General features: G+C 44.8%; 1 protein-coding gene across 1 annotated transcript in view; it reads left to right on the forward strand.

Moving 5' to 3' along the window:
* Positions 1–16,184, forward strand: part of SH3RF3 (SH3 domain containing ring finger 3) — a 191,474-nt gene that overhangs the window by 69,329 nt on the left and 105,961 nt on the right. Inside the window, 1 exon segment of the mRNA XM_053665267.1 lies at positions 10,037–10,390. Coding sequence (XP_053521242.1) covers positions 10,037–10,390 — 354 coding nt within the window.

Genomic DNA, 16,184 nt, shown 5'->3' on the forward strand with positions numbered 1-16,184 from the left:
TAAAACCCTTGCCTATACTCCCTCAGTTTTCACATGCATGACTAGACAACTGTCTGTGCAGTTCAGGCCTATACTTTCATCAGTTTTTTAAAAAATTATTTTTCAACTACTGTCAATATACAATATTAGTTTCAGTTGTTCAACATAGTGATTAGACATTTATATAACTTATGAAGTGATCACACTGTTAAGTCCAGCACCCATATATCATACATAGTTATCACTATCTTATTGACTATATTCCTGATGCTGCATTTTACAGTCCTGCAACTGTTTTTATAACTTGCAACTTGTACATCTTAATTCTTTCATCTTTTTCATGCAATCCCCAACCCCTCTCTCATCTGGCAACCATCAGTTTGCTCTCTGTATCTATTAGTCTGTTTCTGTTTTGTTTGTCCGCTTATTGTATTCTTTAGATTCCACATATAAGTGAAATCACGTGCTATTTGTCTTTCTCTGTCTGACTTAACTTCATTAGCATAATACCCTCCAGGTGCATCCATGTTGTCCTAAATGGCAAGGTTTCATTTATTTTAATGGCCAAGTAATATTCCATTGTATGTATGTGCCACCACTGATTTATTCATTCATCTACTGACAGACACTTTATTTGCTTCCATATTTTGGTTATCATAATACTGCTTCAGTGAACCTAGGTGTGCATATGTCTTTTCAAAATAATGTTTTGATTTCTCTGAATAAATATCCAGAAGTGGGTTTGCTGAATCATATGGTAGTTCTATTTTTTAACTTTTGAGGAACCTCCATACTGTTTTCCATGGTGGCTGTAACAATTTGCATTCCCACCAACAGTGCATGAGGGTTCCCTTTTCTCCACATCCTCACCAGCATTTGTTGTTTATGGTTTTATTAATGATAGCCATTTTGATGGCTGTGAGGCAATATATCATTGTGGTTTTAATTTGCATTTCAGTGATGATTAGTGATGTTTAGCATCTTTTCAGATGTCTATTGGCCATATTTATGTCCTCTTTGCAGAAATGTCTCTTTAGATCCTCTTCCCATTTTTTATCAGGTCACTTGGGTTTTTTTTACTATTAAGTTGTATGAATTCCTTATGTAGTTTATAGATTAACTTTATCGGGTGTAATATTGGTAAGTATTTTCTTCCATTCAATAGGTCTTCTTTTCATTTTGTTGATAATTTCTTTCGCTGTGCAAATCTTAGTATTGGATGTAGTCCTGTTTGTTTGTTTACCTTGTCCAAGTTGATGTATCAAAAAATATTGTTAAGGGTAACATCTACAACTTTATTGCCTTTGTTTTAGAAGTGTCGTGGTTTCTGGCCTTACATTTAAGTCTGTTATGGAGAGTGGTTGTATATGGTTTAGCTTCATTTTGGGGGGATGTATCTGTCCAGTTTTCCCACTATCATTATCGAAAAGACTGTCTTTAACCCATTGAATATTCTTGCTTCATTTGTTATACATTAATTGATCATATAGGAATGGGTTCATTTCTTGTTTTTCTGGTCTGTTCCATTGATCTATGTGTCTGTTTTTATGCCACTGAAATGCTGTTTTGATTACTATAGCTCTGTAGTATAGTGTGATATCAGGTAGTGTGATCCCTCCAACATTGTTTTTTTTTTAAAGTTTATTTATTTTAATTGTTGTTCAAGTACAGTTTTCTGTCTTTTACTCCCATCTCAGCTCATCCCCCCCAGTGCTCCCACCTCCCTTCCATTTCCACCCCTCTTAGTTTTTGTCCATGTGTTCTTTATACTTGTTCCTGTAAACTCTTCCCCTTTTCCCCTGAAATTCCCTCCCCTCACTCCTCTGGTCACTGTCAGCCTGTTCTATATTTCAGTGTCTTGGGTTATATTTTGCTTGCTTGTTTGTTTTGTTTTGTAGGTTCCTGTTAAAGGTGAGATCATATGGTATTTGTCCTTCACTTTCTGGCATATTTCACTCAGCATAATGCTTTCCAGTTCCATCCATGCTGTTGCAAAGGGTAGGAGCTCCTTCTTTCTTTCTGCTGCATAGAAAAACATTGTTCTTCTTTGTCAAGATTGCTATAGTTATTTAGGATCTTTTGTAGTTCCACATAAATTTTAGGGTTAGTTGGTCTAGCTCTATGAAAAATGCCATTGTTACTTTGTTAGGGATTGCACTGAATCTCTAGAGATTGCTTTGAGTAGTATGGACATTTTAGCAAAAGTTAATTCTCTCAATCCATAAGCGCTGTATCTTGGCATCTCCTTCATTTTTTTCCTCATTGTCTTATAGTTTTCTGGGTAGAGGTCTTTGACCTTCTTGGTTAAATTTTTTCCTCAGTATTTTTTGACGCAGTTGTGAATGGAATTGTTTTCTCATTAATTTTAACTGCTGGATATTTTTTATTTTAAACCTCAGTTTTATGAATAATTGCCTCAGTTTGCCAGCCCACTTTGGTAACATAACTAGAGCCTGCCCTTTATATTCAGTCATCCTGAAGGGAAGAGCAAGGCATCAAGGGAAAACCTGGAGAGGACAGAATGGAAAAGAGGCACCTCCCCTGTATTGGGTAAGGTGAGGGTTCACTCAGGGCTTTCCAGCAGCCAGTTACTATAACCTTTTGTCCGGGTTTGTCCATTGTGCTCTCACATTGCTTACCACTTTGTGGGGATGGAAATAGCCTCAGAAGGTGCACAACAAGTATTCTTTGAATGAATTGAACAGCAGGACAATGTTGGCACATGGCATTACAAATGTCTGTAGTTCAATGTCCTCAGTAAATAAAAGTTTGGGATTGTTAACGGCTGTGAGGTCACTGCTGCATAATCAAAATCAAAGGAAGAAACATAAATGGGCTTCTACCCTCAGTAACTGTAGCTGGAGTCCTCCCATTGTGAGAATTTGCCTTACCTAATTTTCATGCCAAATATTTGGTCTGACTTTTAAAGACCGACATTTGAATATGTGAAGTGAACCCAACCTGTTCAATTGCCAAAGACAGAGCTGTACCTCAATGGGTACATGAATTTTTTAACCTAAAGATGTAGCAAGATTACAATGCAGTAAAAGCAATGATAGCAGATGCAATGTGATGTGCTAAAAGGTGTGAGTGGTAGTGACAGTGCTGCTTGGTAAGTTGTGTGATTTGGAACAAATGACTTAAACTCTCTGAGTCTCAGTTTCCTCATCTGTAAAATTGCTATGTTAATATCACCTCGGGAGGTTGGTATAAGAGTCAGGTGAGCCTTTGTGGTGATGAATGTAGATCTCAGATGTGTTTGGCTGGTGGTCATAACCAGGTCACTTACCTTATTTTGGTAGCTTTTCTCATCAAAGTCTGTATGTAGCTGTGTTTCAGGAATGACCTTTAAGGAGGAAAATAGGGGTGCCAGAATTAAAAAGAAATCATTCTGTTCTTGCCCACCCTCTGCTAGTAGTTTAGTCTTGTACAAACTGAAGTGTTTTACAACCAAGAAGCATTCATTGATGCAGCTCAGCTGTCTTTGCCAGCCTATCTGTACTGAAGTGGGAAGATCCTGAGATTTCTTCTGACAAATGTTTCAAGCAGGTGAAGGACATTCTTCATCTGCTCTTGAGTTTGTGACACTCTGAGTAACAGGCTAATGTGGTGAACCCATCCTGTATTAAAGGAAATACCAAGCAGAAACTGCTGTCTTTGATCATATGGATATTTGGTGGGTCAAGAGAAGGCAAAGTTACAAAGCGGTGTTCTAGAGGCTCATGACTCAAATGGGATCTGTCCCGAGCAGCTGCTTTGTCTTCTGGGAACTTATAGAAATGTAAAAACTTGAGCAATGTCCCAAGCCTATTGAACCAGAATCTGCATCTTTAACAAGCAACCTGAGTAAGTAGGTCCACACTGGCTCTTGTGTTATTGCTGTGGTCCTAGTGCCTAGAACACAGTCCTGCACATAGTACATGCTCAGAAGAGGTTTGTTGTCTGAATGGTTTGTCCTTGAAAAGATTCAAATGATGTCCTTTTTTAAACCATGAGCACTTGCTCTCCAGCATGCCTATCCCTTGCCTTCCTGAATTTCCATGAAAGGAGCTGCTTCCATCACTCAGTTCTCACTCACAAGCTATATTTGCTCCTTGTTGCAGATGTGTTGAGATTGGACTTCTTCCCTCTGGGCTAGGATGGAGGAGTAACTGTGCCCCTTTATTTACTGTTATTTTTCTTGAGAACTGCTGGAAACCTCTCACCCCAGTATCCTTCCTTTCATGTTTTATCTGATATAATCCTTTATGTCTGGTTTCCCAATTGTATCCCTTTTTAAAAAAGTCTTCCTACACACATTCAGTTTAAAGTCCTCTCAATCAGAACTCAATCAGAATAGTGGTTTCTGAGCAACCGTTCTTTGCACTGGCCCCCTGGTCTGGCACTTTTCCAGACCAAGCACCAAAATTCCATCTGGCCTCAGGCCCCCCAAGGGGGTGTCATGGCTTATGTAAGCTGCTGTGAGAGAGCCTTCTTTATTCAACCCGATCCCCAAATTCAGATGCACCTGGAATGCTACAACCAACTCCAACAGGCCACTTGTCGAACTTTTTAAACAGTGGAAAGAAGGAACACTAATTCTTCTAACTTTTCTAGATATTTCTATGGTTGGAAGAAAGAGTGGTTGTGGAATAATATCATACCTTAGCTAATAAAGTTGGTGAAACAAAATCTTGAAAAGAGGGTCACTAAGCCACAGAGGCAGTACACAGAATCCCTGACAGGGGAGTGACCTTGGCTGACAGTTACACTCCCATTGCCAAGACTGGACCCATGGTGGAGGAAAATGTGTCTGACTGAGCTGGCCTGGCCCATCTGATGCCATGTCCCCAGGAGTATGTGACTATGAGCTGGCTCATCAGAGGGTCCTGCAGAGCAAGAGGGAGCAAGACTTGTAGTGGATAAACAATCCTCTGATAATTGAACAAATTCATTAAGATGTTTAAACATTGGGACTACCGCTTTGTTCCCATTTTGTATGGAAGTTGAAAATATCTTCTATTTTCATTAAAAAAACAATCAAAATTGGAGTTATTGGATATATTGGTTAATCACTGGTTTTAGAGTTTCATGGATAATGAAGGTATAGTCTGCCTGAGTGTGCTGTCTGTATGGGCTGGAGGTACACACTTGAGATACAAATCAGGTGACCCCATATGTGGATGGAGCAGCAGCACCTGTTCATTCTCAGATAAGTGTCTTGGCTGAGAGAGGGGAGCATCCTAAGGCAGGAAGCTCTTGTCCACCCCTTCGCAGTTGCCAGTCAGCCACTACTCACAGCATGATCTACTATTCTGGTTGGGAGAAAGGAGGGGGAAACCTCCCAGGTGTTTGTTCATTGTCTCCTCAGCTATCCCCAAATATTCTCCTGGTCCTATGAGGCAGGGCTGCAGCACCTGCTCAGGGAAAAGCAGAGCTATCTGGTTCCCTCAGTTGGAGTAGGATATAATGGGAAATTATGGCTGCTCTGAACAGGAGCCACTGCCATGGGAAGATGTTGGTAGGTGCAGGTGTCCTGCAATAATGGGCCCATGTGGTGTAGATGTATGCACCCAGAGAAAGGCTTTCCAACTTGGACACCATTGATGGTGCCATCTGCTAGACCCATTCCTAGCCTCATGTAACATGGCAGCTTCCCTAGACAAGTGAACTTTGTTCTCTGGAACCAAGTCCTAGAGATGAAGCATTTCTACAGCACTTGTCAAAGTCTAGCAACCCAAGGTCTCCAGGCATGGGTGGTCAATTACTAGGTAATTTTCTTTCCTTCTCTCTCTCTCTTTCTTTCTTTCTTTCTTTCTTTCTTTCTTTCTTTCTTTCTTTCTTTCTTTCTTTCTTTCTTTCTTTCTTCCTTCCTTCCTTCCTTCCTTCCTTCCTTCCTTCCTTCCTTCCTTCCTTCCTTTCTTCCTTCCATCCTTCCTTCCTTCTTTCCTTTCTTTCTTTCTTTCTTTCTTTCTTTCTTTCTTTCTTTCTTTCTTTCTTTCTTTCTTTCTTTCTTTCTTTCTTTCTTTCTTCCTTCCTTCCTTCCTTCCTTCCTTCCTTCCTTCCTTCCTTCCTTCTTTCCTTTTCTTTCTTTCTTTCTTTCTTTCTTTCTTTCTTTCTTTCTTTCTTTCTTTCTTTCTTTCTTTCTTTCTTTCTTTCTTTCTTTCTTTCTTTCTTTCTTTCTTTCTTTCCCTCTCTCTTTTTCCTCCCTCCCTTCCTTCCTTCCTTCCTTCCTTCCTTCCTTCCTTCCTTCCTTCCTTCCTTCCTTCCTTCCTTCTCCTTCCTTCCTTCCTTCCTTTCTGTCTTTCTTCTATCATCTCTATCTCCAATAAGATATCACTTGCCACCAGCAGCAATTCAAGTAAAGATGACAAAACTGAATTGTTTGTTTAATTAGTAGTCCTTTCACTGAAAGTTCTCTTGCCTGATGCAAAGATGTTATAGGCTCTAGGGCCATGATGAAATGTTGAGAATACACCACTGTGGAAGCAGAAATTCTTATTTTTCCTATGGTTTCTTAAAAGTATTATATTCAATGGAAATGTATTGTCCCTCATTGTTAGCACCCACAGTGGGCTTTGGATTGTTAAGACATGAGTGAGAGAAGCATGATGCCCCTGCACCCTGGTTCTCCATGGAGAGGGAAAGGGCAGTGTGGTTATTTGAAGCAGCCCCCGGAACACATGTTGAGGACTGACATGTGCTGTGTGTTGGGCTGCATGGCAAACAGGGGAACAGACAGCACTGCTACAGGACCAGACAACACAGTCCTTTTGATAGCTGTGCTCAACTTCTTTATGGCTCTCTGTGTTCTGGATGTGCAGACACCTGACCTGTCAGTGCCTGGATTTCCAAGTTTTGAGAATGGAATTTCTAATACTGACTCAACAGAGTAATGGTAGAACTAAGTGAGATAGGTCCACTGCTTTGGGGGGAAATGGAATTATTTTAGTTCATCCTTGAGCACATAATTTCTACATAATTACCTTCCAAGTGGAGACATATGATGAGTAATGTTTAGACCATATTATGATACCCATAAATAAGGAGCATTGTGTCTTCCTGCTTTTCTGTTTTGCTCCTGGCCCTGTAGGGTAAGCACAGAATACTGGGGTCCAGGAGTCTGACTTTGGAGATCCCCATGCAGGGCTGTGAGAAGGAACAGGTGCTTCTGTGCTCTTTGAGCTAGGACTGTTGAGGAAGCAAGTGAAAAGCATAAAATAGAGTAAAACAGTAGAACCTGGTTAGACGAAGTATTTCAAAGTAAATGATCCTGGAATTAAATCATGCGTTTGGGGGCTTGGAGTGAGTTTTTTATAATCTCCCTCTGAAAGACAAGTGTTGTAATGAAAATGCTGGTAGCCCAGACAAGGGCCTTCTGAAAACATCCATGTGTGTGATCAACTTGGCCTTATAGAGATGACATATCTGTGTTCTTATTGATTCAATTCAGTGGAGCTTTGTCTTTTTTTTTTTTTAAGTTATCAAAATGCTAGCAGTGGCATACCTTAGTGGTGTACTCTAAGCAAGAACCTGGTGTTTTCCTCCATGGCACAGGGCTAAGGAAATTTTCCACCCCAGTCCTGAAGCCAGACTCCATTGCATGTTGGCATGGACCTCCCTGGCCTAGCCACCACCTGGTTCCAGCCCATATTCCAGGCTCAGCCAAGGACATGGGTATGGCTCCAGGTTGCCGTTACCTGCTTGCAAAGGCCTCCTGCCTTTGTTGATTTCCTTGCCATACTTGCTCTTTCTGCTCCCATCAGATTCCTATGCATCATTCCAGATTCTGCTTAGTTCATTCCCCAAGCTTCAAACTGCCCCTGCACAGTAACCTCTGCTGATTCACCCCTTCTCTAAACTGGCATCTTGAGCTGTGCTTTACCCTTAGCACTGAACTCTGCACTGCATGGTCTTTGCCTCTTTCTGGTCTCCTCATCCACCCACCTGCCCTAGCTTGCAGATATTTTGGTATTCCACAGGGTCCTGTGTACTGCCTTTCCCCTGACCTCTTAGACAGGGGGCTGACCTTGGCAGTGAGTGCAGAGGAAAGGAGTCAGGAACTGACCTTGAAAACCTCCCTTACCTGTTCCACTCCCCTGGGAAGTGGCCTGGGGCAGGGGAAACTGTGTACTGAAATAACAGGGGAGGCAGGGGAGCACATAGGACATGGTTTGCACCCTGAGTACTCCCTTGCTCCCAAAGCAGCACAGCTTAGCCAAAGGGTAAAGATGGGAGGTTAGTCTTTCATGTGCCTTACTTCTCTTTCACTGTCCATCACCACTGACCTTGATGGTCTCTTCCCTGGACACTACATGCCATAGTCCCACCTGGTAAAACAAAACTGTGAGTGTGGGTATAGTCATGACCACTCTGACTCCCATCCCATGCCCTAAACAGGTATCACTTCTGACCCCATGGTAATTATGTGGAGACCTGCTGGGGGGTGGCATGTGGCAGCTGGCTCTGCCTAGACACTGAAACTCTGGGTCTCTGGACTTAAGACCCATTGGTCAGGGAAAATTTTCCCCTGGAGACCACACAGAGCTTATGTCCAAGGCTAGAAATTTAGGAATGTGACATCTGGAAAAATAAAAATTGAGCACAGGAATGGTGCTGCAGCCCACCTTACGAACCCAGCAACCATTGTGCTGGCATGTGCTCTGGCCACTGTCTGATCCAGCTGCCTGCTGGATCCATTGAGAAGCTGGGCAGGGCACCCACCCTGCTGGTGTATCAGTGTGGCCTCTGCTTCCCAACACCAGCACAGGCTAGTCATGCAGGACAGGGTGTGTGCCAGGCCTGCTCAAGCCGTGACTCTCACACCCTTTCTGTCAGGTGAGAAGAAAACAAAAAACAATGACTCAAGTTCCCTCCTGCTTAACTTCATGCTTCCTGAGGTATGTCCCAGGGGGCTAGCTGGCATGCACTTTGTTTCTCCTGCTACCTCTGAAAAGATGAGGGAGAAAGAATACGATTCTACAGACATTTATCTAGCATAATAGAATTTTTCTAACCTATCTAGTGGAGCTGGTCCCAAGCACATTCTCATACCACATTTTCTTCCTGGCCACACTGAACAAACTGGCTCCCTCTGCTTCATTTCTTCAAATACTGTAAAGGTATTTCTTCATACCTTTAGGTATGAAGTTAGGTTGAGCCAAGTGCAGCTCCAGAAGGAAGGGGCTCTGCCATACACCTTGAATGGAAAACTTGCTCCAAGTATAGGAAGGGGCATACTCTGGCTCCTGGAAGATGAATTGACCCTTCATCTAACCAGAGGCCCTGCCTGACCCCTAACAGGAATACAAGACCCCTCTCCTCCAAGAGCCCCTTCATCCTCCACACATTTCCAGCATGGTCTCTGGAGTAGTAACACCCAGTTACCACAGGCTGGTGTGGACTCAAGCAGGATCAAACTCTTCTCTGTAAGGGCACCTGCTATTTTGTGGTGTAGGTATGAGAGCAGGGAAGGAGTTGTGCCCTGAGTCCTTGTAAATTGCTGGAAATAAGGCAGTATTGACTCCTCATGGGTCAGAGTCAGGGTAGCCCTGGGTCTTGGCATCCTGCTGCAGGCTCTTACCCAAAAGAATACCCATGGCTCCTATTCACATGGACGCACTTACCTGCCACCTGCATCACCAGTGGTTAGAAAGTGCGTTATGGTCACATGCCTTGAATTCTCCTACCTGAGTGACTAGATGGTACAAGGTAGGCCAGGAACCTGTTGTCATGGTGAATGTTGGACGGTTGTTGGGCATTTCTTGCTCCTCTCTCTCTGGTCCCTCAAAAATTGGCAGCCAGGAAAAGACTGGGGCTGCATTGGGCAGATGTGGTAGCCAGCTCTTGGAAAGTACCACTGCTATGGAAAGTGTTTCAGTAGAATCTTCAGATGGCATGTCACCCTTTGTTGTGCTTTTACCACACCATTCATATTGGATGCCCTATTAGAAATATCTGACCAGTTTGAAAACATTGTCAATTTTTAAATGTGAGTGCAGGCTGGAAGAGCTCATAAAGCTGGATGTAGCCTGTGATCATTATTTAATGAAGCCCTCTTTCTCCCTTTCTCACTTAGCTCAACGACTCTGCCAAGGAGCTTATTGAGATGGACAAGCTCTGCCCAGCTGCTGTATCTGGCTGCCATGCCTCATTGCCCTCTGACCCCGGCACAGTGGCCAGTATGGCCCCACGTCCCACTTTAAGCAGCACAGGGGCAGTCAGTGCCTTTCAACAGCATGCAGACAGCAAGAAGAACATCAAGAAATGCCATTCCTTTACCATATTCAGTGTGACACACAGGTCCTCACAGGCCACCAGCCACAGGCATTCCATGGAAATCAGTGCTCCAGTTCTGATCAGCTCCAGTGATCCCTGGGCTGCGGCCAGGATCGGGGACCTGACTCATCTGTCCTGCAGTGCTCCTGCCCAGGTAATGTCCTTGGGGCACAGACAGGGAAAAGCTAGGTATCCATTCTTGGGTCTGAGGGCTCCATCCTCAGTTTGGAGCTTAGCACCCTGTCCCCTGAACTAGCAAGAAGGAGGCCAAGGCAGCAGACCCTAGGGGGTAAACTATGATTCCCTTCTTACTGCCTGGTCTCCAGGACCCACTGAGGTTGGTAAGGGTGTCTTCCTGTCACTAACAGAATAAATATGCAACTGATACTGTCAGCATTTGGCGAGGTGCTTTTCAATGGTCTGTCACACAGTAGCCTTTGAATAACATTCTCCCATCTCAGTTTGCATTTAGTCTATCTGATGGTGTTATGGAAAATATCTTGGTTTAATGCTAGGATGCTTTTAGGAGTTAGCACTTGCCAACTCCTTTCTCTCAACAGACAGTGAAAAAGCTAGAGCTCAGAATGAGAACTGACTACATTTTTTAGTCCTTATATCAATATTCTAATAGGTACCTTCTATTTCATGGTACCAGTTCTGCTTCCACCAGTCAGATAAGGGACAGGTGAGGACTGAGGGGAGGCAGCCTTATTTTCAGTTAACCAGCCAGGGCTGCTGAGCATCTGGTCTCTACATCCTGCTGTTGGTGGGAACTAAGTCTGAAGCTCACACCCTCAGTGTTCCCTGGAGTTCTGAAAATAAACAAGCAGGGCCTATGAGTGTCAGCAACCCATGAGATTCACAGTCTGTGCTCTGCAGTCTGGCTCTCCTGTACTCAGCTCCAAGAGCAGGAAGGGAAGAGATTTTTTTTAAAGTCATGCTCCAGTTTTGTCACAAAGATAAAGTGCTGAATTGGGTTATTTTAGAGACGGCTGGGACCCTGAGGCCTATTTTCCATCAATTTGACTCGAAGTGAAATTTGTGGCCAGGCTCTGGAATTTAATAAATGTCATAAAAAAAAGGCAAGAGGTCAAGAAAAGCAGTTTTCACCTGTCTCCTCTCTGTTCCAATTTAATTCATTTGTTGGGAGTAGTAAGGGATGATGCTGAGTGGCTAGAAGTTAAGGAGGAACTGCCACATGCTATTTCTACAGGCCTCAGTGTGGTGGCTATAGTTGGCCACACCAGAGACCCACCCCCAGCTCTACCACTGGTCCAACGCTGCCTTCCTAACTCTGTCACTTCACTGACTTTGGGCATCACACTATGATATACATCCCTGGAGTAGCCCACGGACTTACCCAGGGCAACTAGGGCATGCCAGACAATAGGTCCTGCCATGGCCACAGCACCTCATAGATCCTTTTCCTCACCAGGCTGGACTTCCTATGGGGAGATGACTCAGACCCAGTGTTCTGTGATAGGGGATCAAATGTAGGGTTTGTGATCATGCACCTGGAAAAATCTAGCCCCGTTGTAGGCACGCATTCATCAACACACAGGCCTCCATGTGCCAGGCTGGCATCATGGGGATGGGTTTCAGGCTTGTAGAACAGAGAGCAGGAATACCCAGGCTCATCATTTCCCTAGGTCATGGGGCAGTGCCAACCCTAGCAAGTGTCCCACCAGCCCCTTGAAATTCCCAGGCCCTCAAGATTTGATGTGTACATCCAAGCTGTGGCACAGAATGCCTTCACCAATAGGATGGATTTGGGGCCCCTGTGAGATGACAGGGCTGGTCATCTAGAACCCAGACCAACCCTGTCTACTCATGTGCTCCCCCTTGCCTGCATATGCAGGTCTTCCCAGGCCACATAGGGAAGGGGTTTTGTGAGGCCTTGGGTCATAGGGTCCTTCAAATTTTCCTCTGGAGCACAATGATGGCTATTGGCATTTATAATTATTAAACTCTCATTGTAAGTTGCACAGTAGTCTATAGAAAGTTCTGAGCAACTGGCCTGTGTGCCCTGGAAGAGCTGGCAGCCAGAGTGGAGAGGGGCAAATAGGCTGAGCCAGCCTGTGTGCCTGCTTCTGACCAGGCTGGTGTGCAGGGCCTGGGTAAGTGGCCCCAGCTGAGTCCATCTGTAAGACAGGCTCTGATGTGACCCCTGTGTGCCTATTACTGCATAACAGAAAGGGCCACCCAACATGAGACGATCCTGCTGCCATTTAACTAAATTCTAAAACCCTGTGGAGGAACATGAGCTATATAAAAAGCAAATACCCCCATATTCATGGCCATGCACACAGCATTGGTATGGCTGAGCCATGCCAGGGTTGAGCTAAATGGACAAGGGAGCCTCAGTGGCTGAATTTGGGATCCTCAATGTCACTGATTTGTCTAGCTGTCTTTTGTGTTCCTTTAAAATGGGAAGGATATGTGGAGGTTGTGGTTTCTATAGAAATGGCCCTAAAGCACAGCAGCTGTGACAAAATGATCAGGGTCCTAGCAGCAGGCAGTGAGGCAAAACCTAAGGGCCAGTCAGGTGCACCTCCTGCCTCTGTCAGCTGCTGTGCCTCTTCTTGTTCCCTCCTTTGCTGCTTTCCCTCCCCTGCCAAGTCTTCCTCCCCTGGGTAGCATACCTCACCTTAGGGAGAACCAGTAGCTTTAATTATTTTCACACACACATGAGGAAACAAGCCCAGATGGTGTGGGTAATATGTCAGTGCTGTGCTCATCCAATGGCTCTCCCTGCCTCTGGCTCCCATAAGGAGTGCTGTGGGCATAAATCCAGGATATGCATGTCACTTTACCCTTCCTCTTGTGTGAAATGTTTGGGAATGACCCCAGGCCAAAGGAGAGGAAATAGGAAGATGCCTGCCAGTCCCTGCAGAGAGCAGCTGTAAATGCAGGTCTTGGACCTGGTACAGTGTGCAGTGTAGGGTAGAGAGAACTCTGCTCACTAGCAGTGTTAACCAAGAGTTGCTGAACCTCTCTGAGCCTATGGAGTTGTCATTAGAGGCCAAGTTCAACACGGTCCTTGCACCTCATGACCCAGAAAAGATGTCTAGTCTCTCCTAGTGCCTCAGTTGCCTTGTCTGTTAAATAGCAATAGTGATGCCTCCTGGCTAGCTTGCTATAGGGTGAAGTGAGCAGACACAGAGATCTCTCCTCAGCTGAGCCTGTCAGTCTTGTCTGTAGTGATTCTTTGTGCTGTGCAGAGAATCAGGGAATAAGCTATGGGCTCCAAGATGTGAGATACAACACTCAGTGCTCTGGATGCCTCATCTATCTACTTAATGCTCTCTGCTCTGAGAGTCTCTCTCTGATGTGGTGTAAGCAGAAGATTCTGGGAGGCTTGTGGTGAGTAAGGGTGGGTGGGTTCAAGACTGCCTGCAGTCACAGGTCCTATCTCAGAAGAAGCCTAGGCTCAGTTAGCCTTCCCAGGGGCCAATGTCTACTTCTGTCAGTGCTTGCTGGCCTGTCCTCAGTGACAGGCTATATATGGTGCAATGCCCCAGCCTCCTACATCTGCTGCCAGAGAATTCTGAGTATCTATCCCCCGGAATTCACTGCACACCATTATCACCTGGAGGACTGAAAAAATCCAGCCGACTGTTCCCTTCAGGATAGTCATGACCCTGCTCACTTCACCCTGAAAGCTGGGAGGCACTGATGTTGATCCATTTCACAGATAGGGAAACTGAGGCTTTAGGAAAGGAGATTAAACAGCTTTTCCAGGTCACTGAAGTGATTGGTCTCAGGTGTAGCCTTGGTCTGGAGACCTTAGAGCCTCCTCCCACCTCCCATGAGTGGTACAGCCAGGTAGAAACTCACAGGTCTGTCTCAGAGACAGCAGAGCCCTTCTCTCATGCTCCAGGATGTGCCCCAGCTCCAGACTGAGCCCAGGCCTGAGTCCATGGAAGGTATCCCATGTTGTGGTGCACCCAGGACTGAGGGCTCCTCTGGGACCCAGATGTTCAGAGCACACATCAGGACAGTCCTGGTCACAGCAGGATGGTGGGTCACCCTAGCATTTCTTTTCTTTACTGGGATCCAAACAGAGGTCACTTGAGGCTTTCACAGAAATACAACATGGTTCTCTCCATGCAGGGCCTGTGCTGGTTACCAGAGACCCCATAGCAAGGAAGCATTGGTTTCCACTCCTGAGGGCCAGAAGCATTGCTGTGTGCTACAGCTCCTCCTGGCTGCCTAGACTCCTGTGTGATGGTGCCACACCACCCTTCAAACAGCCTGATCCTGGGGGCCACTCCATCAATGACCTGAGTCAGAGAGGAAAGGTGGGTGTGATGTATTAGCCAGGCCTGTGTACAAGGATGCTGTAAAGCAAACAGTCAGGGGGACCTGGAGCTGTGCCGGGCTTCTGCTCCAACTGGGTTTTAGGTCTGCTTCATGGGCCTCATTGTGAGGGCAGGCCAGAGGGGCAGTGGTTTACTGAGGGCTAAGAAACTTGCCTTGTTCCCCAAGGCCTAGATGTGGGACCTACACCCTTGTGTCAGGAAGGCAGAGGGAGGCAATAGTGCTAAAGGACCATTTTCAGAGCTGTCCAGCTGATGCTGCCTCCAGAACGCCACACGAAGCATGGCCCATGGAACCATTTTTACATGGCTCTTGCACCAAGAATGATTTATTTTTAAGGGTTGTTTTAAAGGGGGGGGGGACAGAAAAGGATGGGTGGGAGAAGGAAACAAAGAAATAATGAAAAGAATAGGAAGATGCAATGAAACACAGAGCCTAAAATATAGGTTCTCTGGCCCTTTACAGAACAGGCTTGAGGGTAAGACAATGTTGGTGTTGACATTGAAAAGGGAGAAAAAGCTATAATGAAAAATAAAGAACAAAAGTAGCAACTGTATAAAGTTAGCTAAAGGGCCCAGGCAGGGAAGAGGGAGTTCTAAAACAGAAAAGGAAGAGTGCTTTGATTTGGGGCCTGAAATTGAAAGGCGTCTTGTGCTTGTCTGTGTCAGTGATGGGAGGGTAAAAAATGTAGGAGAGTCTGATATTTGTGATACTTTCTCCTTTTGGACTGTACCATATGACAGCAGCCAGGGTCTCATGAAGGTCTCTGTACCAAATAGCCATATGGGGAAGTCTAAAGGCTCTAGACTTAGGGTCCCAATGCTTTGTTCTGAAAGCCAAGGGCAAAGGTAAGATAATGTGGAAGCAGGGGACTACAAGAAAAGTGGCAAGCTGCTGCCTCTGCCTGGGTGCCGCTGTCTATCCTGAAGGGTGCCATGGGAATGGAATTGTTCCTTCTCCCTTCTGCATTGTCTTCTTCCAGCACCACTGCTCGAAGTTCCCCTCTCATTCTTCTCTCTACCACAAACACACTTCCACTTTCACATGTTGGACACACTTCACTCTGTAATCTGACCTCTATCTTTTTTTTTTTTTTTGCATTTTTAGTTTTATTTTATTTTTTTAAAATTTTTTAAAAAATTGATTATGCTGTTACAGTTGTTCTATTCCCCCTTCATTCCCCTCCACCCTGCCCCCCCATCCCCACCATTACCCCCCTTTAGTTTATGTCCATGTGTCTCAAGTCCTTTAGGTTCTATATTTCCCATGCTATTCTTGCCCCCCCATCTATTTTCTATCTACTGTCTATGCTACTTATTTTCTGTACCTTCTCCCCCCATCTCCTCCTCCCACTCCCCTATTGCTAACCCTCCTTGAGATCTTCATTTCTATATTTCCACTCCTGATCTAGCTGTTCTTTTAGTTTGCTTTCGTTTTAGGTGTGGTTGTTAATAACTGTGAGCTTGTTGTTCTTTCACTGTTCATGTTTCTTTAACTTCTTTTTCTTGGATAAGTCCCTTTAACATTTCAATAATAAGGGCTTGGTGATGATGAACTCCTTGAATTTGATCTTATCTGAGAAGCACCTTATCTGTCCTTCCATTCTAAATGAAAGTTTTGCTGGATAG

Source organism: Artibeus jamaicensis, unplaced genomic scaffold (genome assembly GCF_021234435.1).
Source record: "Artibeus jamaicensis isolate MK-2021 breed Jamaican fruit bat unplaced genomic scaffold, CSHL_Jam_final contig_399, whole genome shotgun sequence".
In the NCBI taxonomy this organism is placed as follows: Eukaryota; Metazoa; Chordata; class Mammalia; order Chiroptera; family Phyllostomidae; genus Artibeus; species Artibeus jamaicensis.